This window comes from Tinamus guttatus, unplaced genomic scaffold (genome assembly GCF_059628265.1).
Source record: "Tinamus guttatus ecotype Peru unplaced genomic scaffold, ASM5962826v1 Tinamus_guttatus_pri_ptg000326l, whole genome shotgun sequence".
In the NCBI taxonomy this organism is placed as follows: domain Eukaryota; kingdom Metazoa; phylum Chordata; class Aves; order Tinamiformes; family Tinamidae; genus Tinamus; species Tinamus guttatus.
Window position 1 is genome coordinate 367,311 of NW_028288860.1, and position 20,432 is coordinate 387,742.

The 20,432-nt window shown below is 59.4% G+C and overlaps 1 protein-coding gene across 1 annotated transcript; it reads left to right on the forward strand.

The window, feature by feature from the left end:
• The first annotated feature begins 583 nt into the window (after positions 1 to 583).
• LOC148593865 (maestro heat-like repeat-containing protein family member 7) lies at positions 584 to 19,016 on the forward strand. The gene is made up of 26 exons (XM_088529197.1): positions 584 to 616; positions 891 to 968; positions 1,113 to 1,187; positions 9,253 to 9,305; positions 9,403 to 9,533; positions 9,767 to 9,861; positions 10,179 to 10,304; positions 10,613 to 10,692; positions 11,130 to 11,250; positions 11,604 to 11,690; positions 12,260 to 12,364; positions 12,808 to 12,988; positions 13,422 to 13,531; positions 13,668 to 13,817; positions 14,024 to 14,178; positions 14,356 to 14,503; positions 14,829 to 15,016; positions 15,104 to 15,241; positions 15,696 to 15,813; positions 16,201 to 16,338; positions 16,714 to 16,890; positions 17,521 to 17,676; positions 17,971 to 18,072; positions 18,176 to 18,278; positions 18,497 to 18,553; positions 18,856 to 19,016. The coding sequence occupies exons 1-26, from the start codon at positions 584 to 586 to the stop codon at positions 19,014 to 19,016; spliced, it is 3,066 nt and encodes a 1,021-aa protein (XP_088385323.1).
• The last annotated feature ends 1,416 nt before the right edge of the window (positions 19,017 to 20,432 follow it).

The window sequence follows — 20,432 nt, forward strand, 5'->3', positions numbered from 1 at the left end:
TCAGCAGTGCCAGGGGAGTCCAGCACACGCAGAGCCTTCCTCACGGCGGCCCCCCTGGCCCTGCCGCTGCCCTCCTCCCCCCACGGAGCAGTGGAACATCCCAGAGGGGCAGTTATCGCCACGGGAACACCGATGCTTCCCAGGGCTCCGTGGAGCAGTGGCCCCAGCGCTGGCCACGCAGACGCAAGGCCAGGTGAGCAGCAGGGCCGCGCAGCACCGGGGGCCACCCGTGCTGCCCACAAGATGCAGGGGAGCTGCGGGGCTCCAGGGCACCCTGCGCGACGCCTCCAGGGGAGGCCCCAAAGCCGCCGCACGCCCCTTGGCGCTCACACCTCTCACATGGCCCTTCTCTCTCCTCCACTTGCCACTGGGCTCCACAACTGCCAAAGGGGCTGCCGGGGGCAAGGAGGCTGCTGCGGGCAGGCCCAGCACTGCCTGCTCCGGGCCCCACCGCTCCCGTGCACGGAGACGCCACGAGGCTCCAGGGACAGAGACCCCTGCTCTCGGGGATGCAAATGACAACGAGTCCTTTTCTCTTGCAGCCTCAAGGGACTAAAAAATGGACAAATGTCAAGTTGAAGACATGGAGTGGGAGAGTTCAGGGTGCAGTGTACAGGTACTGTGCCTGCGCGGGGATGGCTGGCGCTTGGCTCTGCGAGAGCAGCCGCAGGGCTGGTGGCAGAGGTGGCAGGGAGCTCTGGCAGGCCTGGGTGCTGGGGCAGAGCTGCGCCAGGGCCAGCAGCGGCCAAGGCCTCGGGGGCTGCTGCCTGAGCCTGGCACCCTGGCTCTGTGCACCGCCTGCCCCGCGCACGCAGGGGACACGAGGCCCCGCGCACAGAGCCAGCACTGACACCATCACCGTCCCCACAAGCTCTCCTGCTCTCTTCCAGGCTCCCAGCACCAACACCGTGGCCTGCTGCACAGACGAGGAGCCCATGGACTGGGAGAACTGGAGTTGCAGCATTCAGGTATTGGCCCTGCTGCCGGCTGCACAGGCAGAGCTGGGGCTGGGCCGGGTCCCTTCCCGCTTCCAGCTGCAGAAGGAGAGGTCATGGGGCAAGAGAGCCCTGGTTCGGGGAGCTGCCCTGCAAACGCCTCCTTCTCTCTTGCAGACTCCTTGTGTGAATGGAGGGCCTGCCCTGAACGAGCCACAGCCGATGGAGTGGCAAAGCTACGGCAGCAGCCAGGTACAACCCCCGCAGCCCCTGCACGCGCTTGTCCTTCCTCTTTCCCACGCACTGGCCCCACTGAGGTCTCCTGCTCTTTTCCAGGAGATGGGGAGCAGCGGCCTGGTCGGCTGCAGCCCAGAAGAGCCCATGGAGTGGGAGAGCTCCGGCTGCAGCCCCCAGGTATGGCCCCTGCTGGCGGCTGCACGGGCAGAGCTGGGGCTGTGCCCGGCCCCTTGGCGCTGCTCCGCGCTGCCTTTGGGGAGCAGCCGCGCGGGAGCCTGGCCCAGGTGTGCGGGCGCTCTGGCGGGCCGCGGCGCCGGGGCAGAGCTGCACAGGGCGCAGGAGCGCCCAAGGCCTGGGCACCTGCTGCCTCAGCCCCTCTGCCGGCCTCTGGGCTGCGCTGGCCACGCCAAGCCTCTGCCAGGGCACCAATGACGGCAGCGCTGCTGCCAAAGAGCCCGCGCAGCCGCCAAGGAGCCTCTGCTCCACGGGAGCCCCCGAGCCGCTCCTCGGCCCTGCTCACGCCTCCTTTTCCCTTGCAGGACAAGCTCCCCTTCACTCTGGCTGCTGCCAGCAAGCGCTGGGCCCAGGGGCGACACTGATAAATGGCTTTGTGGATTTTATTCTATAGACTGTTAATATAGTGTTTTTTTCTAATATTCTTGATATTATTGTCGTTATTGTTGAAGGTCATGTTGTTCTTTTTATTGTTGTTGTTACTGTTGATTACATTGTTATTTTTTTTGTTGTTGTTTAAATATATATTCCTGTATCATTCTTGAAGTGTTGCGTCTTGTTTCCAAGCGAGCTCAGGCACAAAAATCATCCCCACTGCAGGTGTGTGTCGAGCCCCAGGATTTCACTCACCAGGGGCAGGGCAGGGCCAGCAAAAAGGTCCCTCGAGGACTTCCCTTCACACGTGGCCCTGGGGATGCGCAAAGGGGAAGGAGCCCCAGCCCCAGCGCGGGGCAGCTCTCAGCTCTCCGGGTGCCGCACACAACGTGTCCCCGCAGGGCCCGAGCCACAGCCAAAGGGAAGCTGTCGCGCCCCAGGGACACGGGGCCTGGAGATGCAGGGCCGAGCTCCACGAGCCCCTGGGGACACAGGGCCCCGCAGGGCTGGACACGCTCAGGGACCGCGTCACGGGGGGCAGTGTCCCCGCAGGCAGCCGGGGCAGAAATCGGCGGCTGCCAGGAAGGGCCCCGTGCTGGGGACCACGATGGAGGCTGCTCTGTCCCTCGGTATCCCCGGGAACAGGGGCCAGGTCTCCAAGGAAGGTCCTCCAGCTCCACGGTGACTCTGGTGTTGTGTGGTGTTTCCAACTGAGCTCATGCACTAAAATCATCCCCACTGAAGATATGTGTCTATAGCCCTAAGATTTCAGATTCTAGGGGCAAGTGAGGGGCTGCGAAAGATCCCTCAAGGATTTCCCTGCAAACGGGGCCCTTGGGATGCCCCTGTCCATTTTCCTTAAGGTTTGCTTTTCAATTCTTTTTCATGTTTTCTTCTTTTTTAGTTTTCTTTTTTTCTATTCTTCTTTTGCTTTCTTTTTCTTTCCATTATTTTTTTCTTTGGCTTTTTTTCTTTTCCTTTTTTCATTTTTCCTTTCCTTTTCTTTACAATTCCTTTTTATTTTTTGTATTCCTTTGTTTCCTTCTTTTTTTTTTCTTTTGTTTCCTCCAAAGGTCGTTGTCGGGGAGAAATCTGTGGCAGAAATACAGTGTGTGGGACATCACTGGGCCAAAGAGCATTCCCCACAGGTAGCAGGGACCGCAGCTCTGCTCCACACTCAGGTGCTCCCCTTCTAAATGCCTGCACTCGAGCAGTGCCAAGAGAGGACAAGCTCATCTTCAGGAGAGCAGGCATTGCTCTCTGGAAAGGACGAGAGCCTCCAAGGCCAGGCCCTCAAGGAAACGTTGTTTCTTTTGTAGCAATGTGTATCCATTCCAAAGCCAGGCTATGGCCTTTCTTGCTCCCTTACGCAGTTGGGAGTGAGTGGATGGTGCTGGGCAAAGCGGGACAAGCGAGGAGGAAGACGAGGAAGTTGTTGGCAGATGAGCTGGAAGGCAGCAGTGCCAGGGCCAGCGGGAGTCGCGCGGCACACGGGGAGCAGCTGAGTGCCCAACAGCCTGGCTCATTGCGGCCAATGACCACCTGCAGGGACCAGCCCTCACGCACACGCTCGCCCCAGTCCTGCTTCACTGCTTTAGCCCTCTCCTCAGCTTACCCCAGAGAAGGTGCCCTGGATCTGCTGCATCTCTGCATGGCTCTTGCTTTGGGAGACAGACCAAGAGGGCATCCTCAGATCCTGAAGGAACCACAAGTGTCCTGAGCGGGGCATGATGTCCACTCCTTCCAGCAACCTGGAACACAGGGATACACTGGGCCTTGGATGCAAAGCACCAGCAGCACCTGACCTGCAGCATGACCAAGGCAGGGGAAAGGAGGAGAGCAGCCTTGGCCCAAAACACCCTCTCCCAGGCACCCCAGGCACAAGAGAAGGCACCCATCCATATCCTCATCTTCCACAGCTGCAAGGAGCCAGGGCCTCCTTTGGCCCCTTTGCCATGCGCAGCAAGCCAGCAGGACTGCAGCTTCCCAAGCAAGGCCACGGCAGCCCTGCACGGACCACAACGGGCACCGCGCTCGCGCCGGCACCAAGCAGTCCTGGCGCACAGTGCCAGCAGGCTCCTGCCGGCCTCTTGGCGCAGCTTGCTGAGCACAGCTCTGTGCTCACACACCTCCTGCTCAGCAAGCACTTGCACCTGGATCCTCGCACCGTCTGCCCCAAGGGAAGGAGCCCATGCTGAGGGGGTTCAGCTCCCACAAAATACAGGCCTCACACCTGAAATCACTAGCCACTGCATGTCTAGCGAAGCCCCCAAATATTGCCCCTGCTTCCTTTCATCCCTCCCCAGCACAGGCACCACGGCTACATTTCCTCTAGCAGCATTTCCCTACTAAAAAGCTTTCCTCAACACCCACGCATTCCACACAAAATCTCTGTCAACAACATACTTTTCTCCTCATGCCTAGGGTAACCCATGTGCCCTGCTCAACTTCCTCCCTCCAACAATACATACGGAATGGGCAAGTCAAATGCACATATGGACACTGATGCAGCAAGAACATATGCTGGGATTTGCATGTACTTTTCAAGGACTGCTCAAATAGGGAACTGGAATATCTTCCAGAGGCACCCACTGACAGTGCACGACTCAACTCACTCATGGTGCAAGGAGCACTTAATGCTACGCAACTTGCCTGCAGATTCTGGAAGGATCACCTTATGAGGATAACCATATCACAGTCACGGCTTCTTCCTCTTGAGGGTGTAAATAACAGGGCCTAGCAGTGATAAGCTGAGCAGGGATCAAGAACGACATCTGATCAACTCCTCGGGCTGGACCAGGAGAATCCCACACCTCCCCTTAGCCTGGGACATTGCACTAAGGTATCTACTTGGAAGTATGAAAATCTGCTGCACATTCAGGAAGAAATGTGCTAGCATTTACCAGTACAAGCAGTGTGTCCCCTCTGAGGGCTTCTCTCACGTATAATGTCCGCACTTCTGTGTTGGAGACACGGAAAGGCCTCAGGGCATCCTGAAAAGGTGTCAAGTTAACTACTTACAACCATGACAAATAAAAATCGACCTGCCGCTAATCCTCAGGACTGGAATGTCTCTTCACCTCCCGAGAAGGAACTTTCTTTTGAATATTGGGAGTCTTCTTGGTGCAGATTTCACCAAGTAATCATATGGATCCCCACTGTGCAACTCTTCCCCATTTCAGTCAGAGCCTCAATTCCCATGGGTGTGCTTTTAGGGGGATGTGTCATCAACCCCCTCATTATGGGTGTTGTCATGACACCCTGTCTGACTGGGCATACCCACCAGCCACCAGCAGTCTTTTTGCATTTCAGCAATTCAGACAACCTCGTCTCTTTTCCTGTGTACGTGGGGCTTCAATGTTAAAGGTTATTTCTGGAACCAGGGGGGCTCTGGGTAGTGACAATGGGACTCTTTCCTCTTTTTGCAGCTTCATCCGCTTTCTGATTTCCTCTGGTTACATCGCTTTGTCCAGGTTGCTGTGCCTTGCACTACATCACTGCTATCTCTCCAGGTGTGTTAAGAGCCTCAAGCAGCACCATTAATCTCTCTACTGTATTTATGGGGTTCCCTTGTGAACAGAACAATCTCCTTTCCTTCCAAATTGCCACAAGTGCATGTACTACCCCAAACGTATATTTCAAGACAGAATAGATATTGGCCCACTTTCCTCCAGGTAACTCCACAGTCTGTGTTAAAACAAGCAATTCAACTTTCTGGGGTGACGTATTTACGGTCCATGCTCCTTGGTTCTTTGTTCACAACATGGAGCTTGCTGTACATTTTCTGTTCATTTTGGTGCATTTTGTGCCTTGTTGTGGGGCTTTCCCATTCCAAAGCGAGTAGCTTATGACTTTGTTCTTCCCATAGGATACAAAAGAAAGTGTCTTTTAAATCCAAAACTGTAAGAGAGAGACTTAACACAATTTTGCTGTTAAGAGTATATGGCTTAGGTACAACTAGATATATATAAACCACTCTTTGAACGATAGCCCTCCCATCTCGTCCTCTGACTGCCTTTGTCTTAAAGACTTTGCCCCTGGCTTTAATTCCACCCTTCCTGGTGAAATACCACTGGCCACAGGCCTCCAACTAGATTCAGCATCGTTGATAACAACTCTTGAAGCTTGGCCATCCAGCCAGTTCTTGATCCACACGCTCTCCACTTTACCAAACCAAACTGTCTGAGCTTCCCACAATCCCTAGAACGATGTTACAGGACTTGATGCGAATGAGAAGCTTATTTCACAGCCCAGCTTTTACAAACAAGCATTCCTGCCTGTTTTTAAGAATTTCAGTCGATCACTGCAGTCAATAGCAGCTTCTAAAGGGCAGCCGTTTAGAGTCCCAGGCCCCAGGGACAAGAGAAGAAGCGGGGGAGAGGAAGATTTGCCCTGGGTAGAGGAAGATTGGCTCAGAGAGCACCTAAGGAAACTGGATACCCACAAATCCATGAGCCCTGATGGGATGCAACCCAGAGATCTGCGGGAGCTGGTGGATGTCATAGCTAAGTCGCTCTCCATCAACTTTGAAAGATCCTGGAGAACAGGGGAGGTGCCGGAGGACTGGAAGAAGGCCAATGTCACGCCAGTCTTCAAAAAAGGCAAGAAGGAGGACCCAGGCAACTACAGGCCAGTCAGCCTCACCTCCGTCCCAGGAAAAGTGATGGAACGGCTCATGCTGGCCGTTGTCTCCAGGCACATGGAGGACAAGAAGGTGCTCAAGAGTAGTCAGCATGGATTCACCAAGGGGAAATCTTGCTTGACTAACCTCATAGCCTTCTATGATGTAACCCCCAGCTGGATAGATGAGGGGAGAGGGGTGGATGTCGTCTACCTCGACTTCACCAAGGATTTTGACACCGTCCCTCACAACATCCTCCTGGGCAAGCTCCGCAGTGTGGGCTACATGAGTGCACAGTGAGGTGGATTAGGAACTGGCTGGATGGTAGAGCTCAGAGGGTGGTGATCAGCGGTGCAGAGTCTAGTTGGAGACCTGTAGCTAGTGGTGTCCCCCTAGGCTCAGTCCTTGAGGCAGCAGTGTGCCCTCGTGGCCAAGAAGGCCAATGGGATCCTGGGGTGCATTAAGAAGAGCGTCTCCAGCAGGTCGAGGGAGGTGATCCTGCCCCTCTACTCAGCCCTGGTGAGGCCGCATCTGGAGTATTGTGTCCAGTTCTGGGCTCCACAGGACAAGAGGGATGTGGAGCTGCTGGAGAGAGTCCAGCGCAGGGCCACAAGGATGATCAGGGGCCTGGAACATCTGTCCTATGAGAAGAGGCTGAGGGAGCTGGGCCTGTTCAGCCTGGAGAAGAGAAGGCTGAGAGGGGACCTGAGCATTGTCTAGAAGTACCTCAAGGGAGGCAGTGAGGAGGATGGTGCTGGCCTCTTTTCACTGGTGGCCACCGACAGAACTAGAGGAAACGGCCGGAAACTGAAGCACCAAAAGATCCCCAGGAACTTAAGGAAAAATTTCTTAACAGTGAGGGTGCCAGAGCACTGGAACAGGCTGCCCAGAGAGGTTGTGGAGTCTCCTTCTCTGCAGATCTTCCAAACCTGCTTGGACGCAGTCCTGTGCCACGTGCTCTAGGGGACCCTGCGTGTGCAGGGGGTTGGACTACATGATCTCTAGAGGTCCCTTCGAACCTTAAGCATTCTGTGATTCCATGATCTGTATGGAGACTCTGAGGGGACCTTCATTAGTCTGGTGAAGGTTTAGAGATAGGAGGAATTGAGCAGTACTGTGTGACTGCTTGCATGGTGATTTTGGAGATGATGGAGCTGGTTCTGGCAGTGGGAAAGAGCGTGAGAAGGGGAAACATCCACAAACTGTAGGTTGAAGGGTACAGACTGGGCGTTAGGAAAAAGAACTGTCTCTTGAAGAGTCGTGCGTCAGTGTAACAGGCCACCCAGAGGGGATCTGAGATCATCCCATGCTTTGGTGATTCAGAACAGGTAATGGTAATGGCCCTCGGAGGACCCATTAACCCTCCAAGATATTGGGGGATTTGTTTCTGAATTCCATCTCAGCCTCCTCTCAGCAGGGGAGATTCATGGGCTTAGCACCAAATGCTCCCAAGGGGTCATTAAAAGGACGGGGTCATTAAAAGGAGGAAGAATAAAAGCCCTCAGGAGTGGTCCCTCTCTCCATATTTTTGTTTTCAATGTTCAATTCTCGTGTGGCTAATTGGAAATGAGTGTATTAAAATGAGGCAGACTTCAGTGAGCACCTGAAAAGGAAGCCTTTTTAAGCTTTCTTTATGTTTGTTTTCAGAATCGGCCCTACCCACATCCTCCTCACACAGTGTCTCCTAATGAAGTCTGAACATTTAGGAAAAGAAGCATTTTTGAGGGGAAGAACTGCCACTTCCCTCATCAGCCAGTGGGCACTTGGGTCACTCTGGTGAAAAATCTATCCTTTTTCTACCCAATATTAGCTGAATGTCACAGCTCATGTGTATCCATTCCTACCTGAACTAGTTGCAAATAGACACTAAAGGAGTTGTCTTAACTGTGATAAAACACAAATAAACTTCAGTCTGAGTGCTAAGAAATAGAATGCAGTCCTGATCTTTATGTCAAGTCCAAGTTGCCTCCAATGAGCTCCACCATCTACAAGGAATAAGCTTCCTTGAGATGTTTTTGATAGAAAAGCTTGCATAGAATCTGAGTAGAGTAGTTGGAGAGACTGGAGATTTGAGAAATATCTGGTAGAGTATAGGAAAAAGGGAAAGCTAGGGGAAAACGGGGTGAAAAATATATATGTGCAGGTGATCAGATGCAAATATGAGTTTAGAAATGATTAATTTCTTCAGGACATGCAGAGAGATCATTGAGATTCCATCAACAGCCTAATGGACAGAGCCGTGGATACACGAGGTCAAGGGCAGATCAGTAATACTTCGCCCCACGTTCGGACTCTTCCTGAAGATTTCTACTCTTTCATCACTGGAGAACGTTGCCATTAAAATTAGCCAAACCTTTGAACTGAGCATGTATGAAAATTCAGGATGTTCTCTAATATTGAAACAAGTCCTTTGCGGGGCCTGGCAGCTCTCACAGGGACCTCGGGAGGCCAGAGCCCCCGAGAGCTGCAGAGGGAGGCTGGGCAGAGGGGAGCAGGGCGCCTGCAGTGGCACCAGCCATCCGGGACCCTGTGGCTGCATCCCACCCAGCTCTGAAAATCACTTTTGTTTTTCAAGAAAAAAAAGACCGTGCAGACTCTGTGCAGGCGCTGGGGCAGCCGCAGCTCCGGCTGCTGCTCCAGGACCAGCTCCCAGCTGCAGAGGGGACCTCAGAGGCGCTGGCCAGGGGGGCCATTGTGAGCCCGTCTCGTGACACACACAGTGTCCCAGGTGATGTCCCCTCCACGGCCCCCAGCCCGCAGTGCCCGGGAGGACAGCGACGGGAGAGGCGGGAGCGCGCGGAGCTCGTGGAGGAGCCGCCAAGCGCAGCCGCATCTTTCCCTGGTGTCCAGGAAGCCACGAAGAGTCGAGGCTTTTCCCGAGGCCTTCCCTCCTCGTCGCCTGGGTGAGAGCGACGGCGCTGGGGCTGGGCGGCACTGCGGGGCCGCGGGGACCTTCCGCGGCTCCCAAACCGCCCCCTCACCCCTCTGCCGTTCCCGCAGGATGGAGGAGAGACCCCCCAGCCGCCCCCGGGTGGCCTGGGAGCAGGACGGGGCTCAGCAGGGCAGCAGCTCTGTCCCTGCGCCCTCCGAGGGCTGCGAGCCCCAGGCGACGCGGGGCCCGTGCAGCCACGGTGAGTGCCGGCCTGCGGGACAGGGACCTTTCCTGCCCGCCCGCCAGCACCTTCCGCAGCCCGGCCTCGCCGGGCCCGGCACCGCAGCCCCGCGCTGGGCACCGCGCGCCCCGCGGGGCCGGCGGGAGGCTGTGCCCGGGGGAGCAGCCAGGGCTGCGCAGGGCAGAGCGCAGGGCGCTCCTCTGCTGCCCGCGCTCCGGCTCTCCACGACTCCCGCCTCTCTCCTCTCCCAGGCCCCAGGGCTTTCATCAGCGCCTGGGCAGAGCTGTCCAGGGAGGATGAGGAAGCCCTGCACTTCATCCATGGATTTGTGAGCAGCAGACCAAAGGTTCGTGCAGCCGTGGCCCTCAGGGCCAGCCCCATAGTAGCGACTCCCGTCCCCCATCCATGGGCCCCAGCCCCATAGCTGCAGCTCCCGGGCCCCCATCCGTGGTCTGGCCCCACACGCATGGGTCCAGGCCCCTAGATGTGGGTTTGGCCCCACAGCCGTGGCTGGCCCTTAGAGCAGCTTTGGTGGCCTCCTGGGAGCCTCCAGAGAGGCCTGGTGGCCTCCACAGGGCCTCTCCCTGTCCCCGGCTGCTCTGCTCCCGCCGACCTTCCCTCTCTGCTCTCATGCTCCCTCCGTCTCTCTGCCCCGTGTGTCAGGACCCGGTGCAGAAGCTGAGGTTTCTGGAGGCCATCTGCACCCTCTGCCGCGGCAGCAGCTCCAAGGCCTTGGCGTGGGGCCTGGATGTCTTCTGCTGCAGATACCAGCTGGCAGAGAACATCATGGTGAGGGGAGAGGCAGCAGGGCTGAGGGAGGGCTCAAGGCCACCTGGGCAGAGGCCCGGCTCTGAGGCCAGGACTTGTGCATTGCTTGGGCTGGGGCAAGGACGCGTTGCTGGCAAAGAGCTCCTGCCAACAGGAGCCCGGGTGTCCCCGAGGAGCCCTGCGAGCTGAGCCCTTGGCGCGGTGGGGCTCGCTGTGGCCTCCAGGGCAGGGATGGAGGCACCAGGGCGCTGCCCGCCGGGTGGACTCTTGCTGGCTCTGCCGGCGCCGGGTGCTTGCAGTTCCCATGGGATCCTGGCTGTGCTCTCCAGGTGCTGCTGGAAGAGGAGCCCAAGGAGCAGCTGGGCACAGCCGTGCGCCAGCAAGCCATGCTTGCCATCACGGCCATGAGGTACCTATGGCAGTCCCTGCTTTGGCCCACGCCTCTCCACAGCAGGGTCCTCATGGCCCTGTCCCTGCCTGGGAGCTGTCCCCTCTTGTGGGGGGGAGCCTGGTGCTCCTCTCTGCTGGGCCTGCGCTCTCCCCACCGCGGGGTTGTCAGCAGGACAGACGGGAGGGCTGAGGGGTGTCTGCAGCTCCCCGGGGCACCTTGGCTTTTACCATGGGAGCGGGGCACATGGCTCAGAGGGTGCGAGGCCTCCCCGCCAGGCCTGTCCTCTGTCCCTGGCGCAGTGTCATGGAAGGGGGGACACCCCCCTGCAAGGCTCCCCCAACCTCTCTCTGGAGCAGCCTGGAACTCCTGCCTCGGAGCTGCACGTCCCCCTTCCCAGGGCACCCAGGCAGCGCTCCCTGCACCCGTGCCAAGCAGGCACCTCTCTGTCTTTGCAGTGCAGCAGAGCTGCTTCTGGAGGGCCAAAAGAGCAGCCTCCTGCAGCTCTGCTTCCGGACTGTCTTCTTGCTGCCTCCCAGAGAAGACATGGAGGACCTCAGCATGCCCCTCTATTGCAAGGTACATGTTGGGTACTGAGCTGCAGAGAGGTCCCCAGCCTTGTCCCTGGCTGGCCTGTGCTGAGGTGATTGCAGGGCAGGAGCTCAGATTTGCTTCCCACCCTCCTCCCAGCCTGCAGCGCTTTGCAGACGCCGCCCGCAATGACAGGGCTCTGCTCTGCTTCCCTTCCTCTGCGCTGGGCCCCGGGCCAAGGCTACGGGCTGCTCCGTGTGCAGCAGCTCTCCTACCCTGAGGCCTCTGCCTGGGCACCGCAGGGCAGCGGGGTCCTCCCCTGGCCGCAGGAGTTCAGTTCAGTCTGCTGTGGGCCAGAGGCAATGCTGAAAGAGGGCCACAACCTCCTGTGCTTCTTGCAGACCCTGGACAGCATGGACAGCATGTTGGACGTGCTGGTGCTCAACGCTGCCACTTCCAGGCTCCTGGAGCTGCAGGCGATCTTGGAGGTTTGGCACCTGCAAAGAGAGGGCTGCGTGGGGCCCTCCGAGGGACGTGACACCCTCAGTGCAGAGTCCCCCCCTCAGAGCCATGGGCAGGCAGCACAATGCAGGGACAGGAGCCACCACTCTTGGGTGACCAGGGGCTCCCCACTGTGTTCTGGCATGAGCCCAGTGTCCCCTGCTTGCAGCCCAAGTCCCTTCCTCTTCCACTGATGCCTCCCAGGCCATGAGAGAGCCACGTCCCCAGCACTCCTGGGCCAACTCTGCCCCTAAAGCTTTCCTTGCCTGCAGCCATAGCAGGACACGGACCCTCTCCTCCAGCTCCTGCACAGATGGAGCTGGTGCTGCCGCCCCTCTCCTCCCTGTCCCTGGGGCTTTCTTCCCCATAACTGAATGGGGCGCAGACCCTCGGGGACCTGCCCATCCTAGGGACAGGTCCCCATTGCAGACTTTGCTGCAGCTCTGCGGAAGGAGCCGTGCGGGGCTGGCTGAGTGCAGCCAGGGGCTGCGCAGAGCTGCTTCTGCTGCAGCGGCTGCGTGCGCCCCGCGCAGACCTGTCCCCTTTCTCCTGCCAGCTCCTGCTGCCCTTCACCAGCGTGGAGAGGGCTGCTGTCCGGGAGAGGGCCATGGGGAGGATCGCAGGCCTCACCAAGTGGCTGGCCATCTATTCCTTGCCGGAGGTAAGGAGCCCGGCACCTCCCCACCGCCCCTTGGCCCCTGCCCTGCAGGCCAGAGCTCTCTCCAGCTCAGGCTCCCTCTCACAACACTGGGGCACACCGTTGACAACGCTGTTCCCTGGCAAAGCCGGCCGGCGTCACCGCCAGGCACTGGGGACATTCGTGCTTCTCAGCCACCACCGTCACGTTCACGGGGCAACAGGGGGAGCACGGGGGGGAGGCGACCCCCAGGGGACCCCCCTCCCTCGGGCCCTCTATGCTGCCAGCATCAGCACCTGGGGGGGGGGGGGGTTCAGTGCCCCGTGGCTGCCCCATAGACACCCCATAGATGCCGCATAGATGCACCAAGGTTGCGCTCTTGCCCCCACGGATGCCCCTTGGTTGTTCAGTGGCTGCTCCATAGACGCCCTGTGGCAGCCCCATAGATGCACCGCTCTCTTGCCCAGGTCTGGAGCTGCCATGGAGGAGTTGATGAGAGCTCCTCCTCCTCTGGAAAGATCTCTTTCCCAATCCTGGGAAAGCTGGTGGGGAGGCTCATCCTTTGCTCTGCCTATGAGGACGCAGAGACCAAGCGTGGGGCTTTGGACGCTCTTCATGGCCTCTTCAGATTCGTCGTGCGACGAAAACGTAAGAGCAGCTGCGACTCTGGGGACAGGGACATCATGGCAAGGCCAGGGAAGGCAGCACACTGCCCCGGCCCTCTACTCCATGACACAAAGGAGCAGGAATCGTGGCTGATGGAGGAGAAGGGGCACAATCTGTTAGTGCCTGTCCTGGACACCCCTGCTCTGGAAAGCGCCCAGCACGCCCTGCTCACGCTCGGGCTTCTGCGGTGCTGCACACCAGAAAGTCCAATGAAACCAACGAGGCTCTTGGGGCCCTTCAAAGCTGTTGCCCTCTGTCTTGCCCTGGAATAGGCCCTGGCCCTCCCTGGGAGTCCTGCTCCCCGTACAGCACTGGCCGGCCCCTCTTCTCCTCCAGGCTGGTTTCTTCCTGACATCCCCCGTCTCCAAGTCCCCGTTGCTCCTCCTCACCGCTCTGTCTTTCTGTTCCTCTTCAGGCAGGGAGCTCTTGCAGGAGAATCTCGAGCTTGCAGAGTCCCAAACGGAGCGGGAAGCTGACGATGCTCTCTGCCTCTCGTGGACCACCAACATCAGCGAGATCATGCTGGTGAGGATTGCCTCCCTCAGCGGGACTCTTGGCCATCAGGAGACTCGGATGAGCAACGGCAACGCGAATGAGCAGGGGCCTCACACTTCATGGCCCACAGTGGGATGTTTCTTCCCTCACCTCCTTCCTCCCACAGCTCTTTCTGAAAAACCTCCGTCCGGCCGAGAGGACAGATGTCATCGTCACCGCCATCGAGGCCATGCGGGACTGCAGCACCTACAGCACAGCAGTGGCCACCCACATGCTGAACATGTTTGTGCTGGGCGTTGTGTCCACGCTGGAAGATGTAAGCGGCCTGCAGCTGGTGTGCCTGGGGCTCCAGCCTTCTGCCACATTGGCCCCCGTGCCCAAGCCAGGCTTCTTGGGCACCCGACGCCCTTGGAAGGCAGCAGGGAACGTTGGCAGTGCTGGAGCGGGGACGGGATGTGTGTGGGAGCTGGGGTAGTGGTTGCTCTCTGGTAGTGACCTCCCTCTCCCCGCCACCTCTGCCAGGTGCCACGGGTTGTTCGGTACCTGCACCAGAACACCAGGGACGTCAGGGAGTCGTCGGCGCGGGTCACCCTGAACAGGACCCTTTGCCTGCTGGCCCGCTCCTACCCTGACGAGGTGACCGTGAGCCTGCTGTGCTGCTCCCCGCTCTGCAACAGGTACGGGGCTCGTCAGCCTCCAGAGCGCATGGCACATGGGGAGACGGGCCCAAAGGTGCAGAGCCAGGACCTTGGGGCTGCCAGCATGGAGGGGTGGCTGGGGGCAGCGCCTGCAGGGCCTGTCCAGGCTGCGGCCGTGCCCGAGGAGGCCCCTGACCCAGCCCTCCGGGTCTGCAGCGCTGCCAGCACCATGTGGAAGGTGCTCATGGAGGAGCCCCGCGTTGCGGCAGACGTGCTGGAAAACCTGCTCAGCTGGATGGAGAAGTGGCCCCTGCACGAGCTGTCCAGCTGGGAGGCGGACAACGCCGGCGTCCTTCCCCTGGCTGTGAGTTGTGGGATGAGGCCTCACTCTGCCCCAGGCTGCCAGCTGCCCCCCTGGGCCCCTCTGCCCTGCAGGGACCTCCCCGGGCCCATGGATGCAACATGCCCAGCACCAGCCCTCCACGCGCCAGCACAAAGCGCTGAAAAGAGCTGCTTGGGCCTCTCAGAGCACCAACACCCAGGCTGGCCATGCTCAGGAGATCACCGTCCTACCCTGTCCCCCAGTCCCATTTCCTGAGGCCCAGGGCTGTGCTGAGCCTCTCCCGTGGGGCTGCGGCACTGCGACAGGCCCTGCTCAGCGCTGAGGTGTCTCTGCTTGTTTTCCGCAGGCAATGAGAGCCCTGCGTGCCATCGTGCAGGAGCCCGTCTGCCCGCAGGCGGTGGAGGCGGAATTCTGCCCGCTCTTCCTGGCGCTGCTCCTTCAGCTGTTCTCCGCAGCCCAGTTCACCCGCCAGGAAACCCATCCCCTGCAGCGGGAAAGCCAGCGGGATGAGTCCCACGCCAGCAGCCACGTCAGGTGCTCCATCCCGCTCGTCCCGGCTGTGCCTTGGGCCTGGAGGCAGGGCCCGGCTGCCGCTGTGACCTGGGCTTTGCTCGCATGCAGGTGCGCCGTGGAGGCCATGCAAGGTCTCCTCCGCTCTGCTGGCTATCGGGACGTGGCACAGGCTGTCGAGCAGAGCGGCGGCTGGGAGCTCTTGCTGCAGCAAGAGTCATCTCAGAGGGGACTCGTTGTGCTGGCCAGGTACAGCCCTTTACGCCCTGCTCTCCCCCAGCACCTCGGCCTCGGCTTCGGGGTCACAAATGTCCTTCCTTGGGAGGGAGGGGAACTCCAGCTCTCCAAGAAAGGGACTGCAGCCACAGTGCTTGTGGCAGGGAGTAACACAGCTAAACGGCCATGGGAGCTCCCTGCCCCATGGCAGCGGTGAGAGCTGCTGGGGGAGCAGTTGGTGTTGGGAGTGCTGGGAGCGGATGCCTTGAAAGAGGGCTGCCCTCCCAAAGCCCTGGAGTGCCCTCCCCTGGGGCCTGGGCTCCCCTCACAGAGAGCCCTGGGGACACGCTGGCTGCAGTCACGATGTGCCCAGCACTGCCCATGCCTGCCTTGACCTGCACTGGGAAATAGCTGAGGGGGCTGAGCCATTTCAGAGCAGGTTTGCCTGCTCGGCTCAGGACCAACAGCACCTTCTTCCTCCTGCCAGAGTGATGAGGGGCACGTGCAGACCCATGTGCTGCTGGATCTCCAGGCAGCTGCTCAGCCTGCTGAGGAGCCCAGAGGACCAGCTCCATCACCTGCCCGCCATGGCTTTCTATGTCGAGGTGGGCCTCATGGAGAACGGTGCCTGTCCGGAGGGGCCTCTAAAAGCTCTCTGCTCACACTGGGCACATGCCGGGGTGTAATGTTGGTCAATGCTCTTTGCATAACGTTGGTCAACTGCTCTTTGGATAATATTGGTCAATGGCTCCCTGGGTTATGTTGGTCTCTGGCTTTTTGGGTAATGTTTGTCAATGGCTCCTTAACGGCTCCTTAACATTGATCAACAGCTCTCTGGGTAATGTTGGTCAACGGCCCTGGCCTTGACTCCTTTCCGCTGACCTTTGTGAGGGCCAGGCGCCCTTGGCCAGAAGGAGAGCTGGGATGCGGGGCTGCCCACTGCAGGTAGTCCTGCCGGCTCTGCCAGGCTCTCACCGTGCGCTGCCTTTCAGCTGCTGGAGTGCTATGAGGTGGCCAAGATGGACGGGGACGTTTTGACGCTCCTGTTGAGCTATGCGCAGGCTCCGAGCCTGGAGATGCGCAGCCTGGCGTTCCAGGGCCTCCGGAGGCTGTGCAAGAGACCGGAGATGGTGAGTAGGGCAGCAGCCGGGAGAAGCCGCGCTGGCAGCCTGGGGCTTCCTGGGAGGCGCTGGCTCCCCCAGGGCCTTGGCCTTTGCTGCCAATGAGGAGGGATGGGAGCTGCTCCCCGGTCTCCGCTGCCCTTCCTCTGCCCCGACTCTTTCATGGCAGCCCCTTGGCTGTGCTGCACAAGGACAACGGCTGCGGTGCCCTCGGGAAGGGCTCCTGGCCTGGAGGCAGCAGCCTTCCCCCATGGAGAGGCCCTGGCATGCCCAGGGGCCCTTGGACAGGGCTGCCCTGCCCCGCAGCCCTCATGGGGAATCAGCACCCAGGGCCCTTGTGGGCCTGCCCTGGCTTCACACGAGGCACTTGTGTCTTCCACACAGAGGAGGAAAATGTGGGGCCTCACTAAAGACATCGTGGAGTGCCTGCAGGACCATCGAAGGGATGTGCGTGTGGAGAGCCTGGTGTTGCTGCAAAACTTCTTCAGCCACCTGGATCAGAAGATCTCCTATCCCTTTGTCCCATGGCTGGCAGAGAAGCTTCTCCCACACTTTGAGGATGTAAGACTGGGGGGAGAGCCGGAGACTCTCCTGGCGGGTCTGGGGCTCTGTTCGCGTGGCTATGAGTGCTGTGTGTCCCTCTGCACGTGTGCCCATGGGCAGGTGGATTTGCAGCTCCCACCAAAGGCCCTGCTGCCTGTCAGGAGGCCTTCTGCCCTCTGCTCGTCAGGCCATTCCCTGTGCTGCCCTTGGGGTCCTGGCCTGTGGGACTAGATCCCCAGCCCCGCTTCTGCCTCAGCTGCTCTGTCTCCTGCTTGACTCCCTGCGCTGCTTGTCCTGGCCTGGGCAGAGACGAGCTAGGAGGCAGGAGCAGGCTGGAGAGCAAGGCAGAGGCCGTGCCCCAGGGCTGTCCCTCCCTGTGGGCCTCTTCTGCACGGGGGCCCTGGCGGAGCCCTAGAAATTCCTGGCAGAGGCAGAGGGAGCCGGAGCCCAGGGGACCTTGTCCCGCTGCTGCCGACAACCCTCCCTGTCCAGGCTGCATCCGCAGAGGTTGTCCCCAGCTCGCCCCTATGAAGGGCTGGGGAAAGTCGCGCCTGGAGAGAAGGAGGCCTCACAAAGGCAAAGCTTCCTGTCATGACCAGTTCCTGGGATCACTGCTGAGGCCTCCCCTCCTCTCCTCCCTCTCTGCAGGAGGACAGCACAGTTCGAGAGCTCTCCATCTTCCTGTTCAAAGACCTGCTGGCCGCCACGACCGGCATCAGGAAAGAGGGCATGAAAGAGCTCGTGCACAGGAGCCTGGTCCCGCTCTTCCTCCACATGAGCGAGCGGATCCAGAGCGTGGCCCAGGTACGGGGAAGGCCCTTGGGGAAGCAGTGCTGACATCGCTTGGGCGGGCCTGAGCACTAAGGCATGGGCTGCGGACAAGTGCGCCCTGGAAGACATGTCAGCGTGAGGGCCAATGTCCCGTGTCCCCAGGAACGGGCAGGAGCTGCCTCTGCCTTCAGTGAGGGGCAGAGCTGGTCCCAAGCAGCATGTTCCTGTTAGGGCCTGGGAAAGACTCCGGGGCCTGCCCACATGAGGGGGATACAGGGTGTCTTGTCCTGGCCGTGGTGGCATCTCGCGCTCTCTGCGGCTCTGCAGGCCTCTCAGGAAGCCCTCGCCAGTGCTGCTCACCTGCTGCAGTGGGAGAAGCTCAGGGAACTGGCCAGAAGTGGGGAGATCTGGAAGATCGGGGAGCACCTGGTGAGCACAAGGCCCGAGTCCCTGGGCCCAGGCTGGGGAGAAGGGGCAGAGCTGGCTCCCCAGGAGGGCTCCTTGCCAAGCCATGGCCTTGTGCTGTCTCCAGGTGCGCAAGGACAAAAGCAGAGCGGAGCACTACCTTGAGCACAGCCTGCGCTACCTGCAGCACACGGAGGTGTGCGTGCGGGAGGCCGCCGTGAGGTTCCTTGGTGAGCCACGAGGCCAGGGCCATCCCTGGGCACACGGAGGGGCTGCGAGGAGGCTCTCGAGGCCCTCGCTGCCTGCCTGCATCCTCCACGCTGGGGCCGTGCTGGGGCAGCCTTGCCCAAGGGGAGGAGGACGCGTGGCCAGGCTGGCAAGGCCAGCGGGAGCTGCGCTGCCAGGGCCGTGCTGGGGACTACGGGGGTGACGGGCGGTGTTTGCCTAGGGCTCATCGGGCAGCAAGGGAGGCAGAAGGAGGAGAAGGTGCAGGAGATCTGCAAGGGTGAGTGCGAGCAGTGCCGTGCCAGCTGGCCCTGCCAGGGGGGAAGGAGGAGCCTGGAAGGGAGCCCCAGTTCCCTGCCCTGCCACAGGCGACCGAGGCCCTGTCTGCTGTGTGGGGACAGGAGGGGGCTTTGGGGGTCACCTGGGGCATTCCTGACCAGCAACCTGCAGCTGATCCCTGCTCCCTCGTGCTCCCTCCTCACTGTGGGAAGAACTGGCTGGGAGCAGCCCTGTTCTGGGGGGATTCCTGGGCTCTCTGCAAATACGGGAGTCTCTTATCTGCTCTGTTCCTTTCTACCTCAGCCCTCCAGCCTCTGCAAAACGACGCTGAACCCGCAGTGCGCAGCCTGGCAGCACAGACCATCCTGCTCCTGACCACACCACGGCAAAGGTCCTGCTTCGGAGCGCTCGGTCGCTGGCTCTGCCGAGTGTGGGAGAGGTGTCACCCTCCTGCCAGGAGGTGACTCTGCTGGGCAGAGCTGGCCCCAATGTGCCAACGCCACCGTGCTGCACACCCAAGGCCTGCAAGTGCTCTGCATCCCCGCTGGCATCTCCCGCAGCAAAAGGACAGCTCCACAACTCAAGTGCCTCCTGTCCCCTGACTGTGCCACCACTTTAGCGCTTTGTAGAGCCGTCTCCAGCAGTAAAGGCCTTCCTCTTTCTCCAGGTTGAGTGCTGGGTTTATTTTATTGTTTTCTTTTTCTTTTCTTCTTTTTGGGGGACAGAAAGGTGAGAGGGGAAACTCCTTCCCTGCAGGAACCAGCATTTTCCTGTGTGAGGCCGAGTGCCCTCTTCCTCCAGTAACCCCAGACAGTGCAGAGCAGACTGGCACACTCTGCATTTGCTGTAAAGCACCACTTGCTCTGCTAGATCCAAAAACACAAGGGAAAGAGGAAGAAAAGCTGTAGGCTCCCCTGCCCTCTCCAGTCAGCCCAGGACAAGAGCAAGCACCTGCTGTCCTCAGGGTTTGCATCTTCTCCTGGGGAAGGGCAGGGTGGGCAATGGCAGGCACCTCTATGTCTATCCCCAGCACCTGCCCTGCGCTGTCCCTGGAGACACACAGATTTTGTGTGGAGCACTTGGCCCTCAGGGGAGAAACACGGGCAGGGCAGAGCAGGAAGGTCCTGCAGGGAGGCTCGAACCTCTCTTAAATGTCCCACTACCCCTGGGGCACAAGGGGACCTTTCACCATCTGACCTCCATCTCAATGCTGGTGAGGAGAAAAGAGGTCTCGTCAGACACTGCTGGGAAAACTAATTCTCTCTTCTGCCACCCGCTGCACAAGGAAGGTCACAGGGCTTGCCTGGAGCCAAGACGCTCTGTTGAGGCTTGTTTGTTTCTTTGCTTCTTAAGGAGTTTTTTTTTTTTTTTTTTTTAGAATTTAATGACCATTATGACCATTATGTGCTGTTGCTCAGTGTGTTCTGGTGTGTGTGGGCGCTGTTGCTCAAAGCTGAACACAGTATTCAAGGTGTGGCCTCACCAGTGCCTGGTTACGAATAACACAGAAAAAGCAGAGTTGCTGAATGCCTTCTTTGCTTTGGTGTGTACCAAGGGCAGCCCTTTAGAGTCCCAAGCCCCAGGGACAAGAGAAGAAGCCTGGATAGATGAAGGGAGAGCGTCTATCTCGACTTCACCAAGGCTTTTGACACCGTCCCTCACAACATCCTCCTGGGCAAGCTCCGCAGTGTGGGCTACATGAGTGCACAGTGAGGTGGATTAGGAACTGGCTGGATGGCAGAGCTCAGAGGGTGGTGGTCATTGGTGCAGAGTCTAGTTGGAGGCCTGTAGCTAGTGGGGTCCCCCAGGGGTCAGTCCTCAGTCCAGCCCTGTTCAATTTATTCATCAATGACCTGGATGAAGGCACAGAGCGCTCCCTC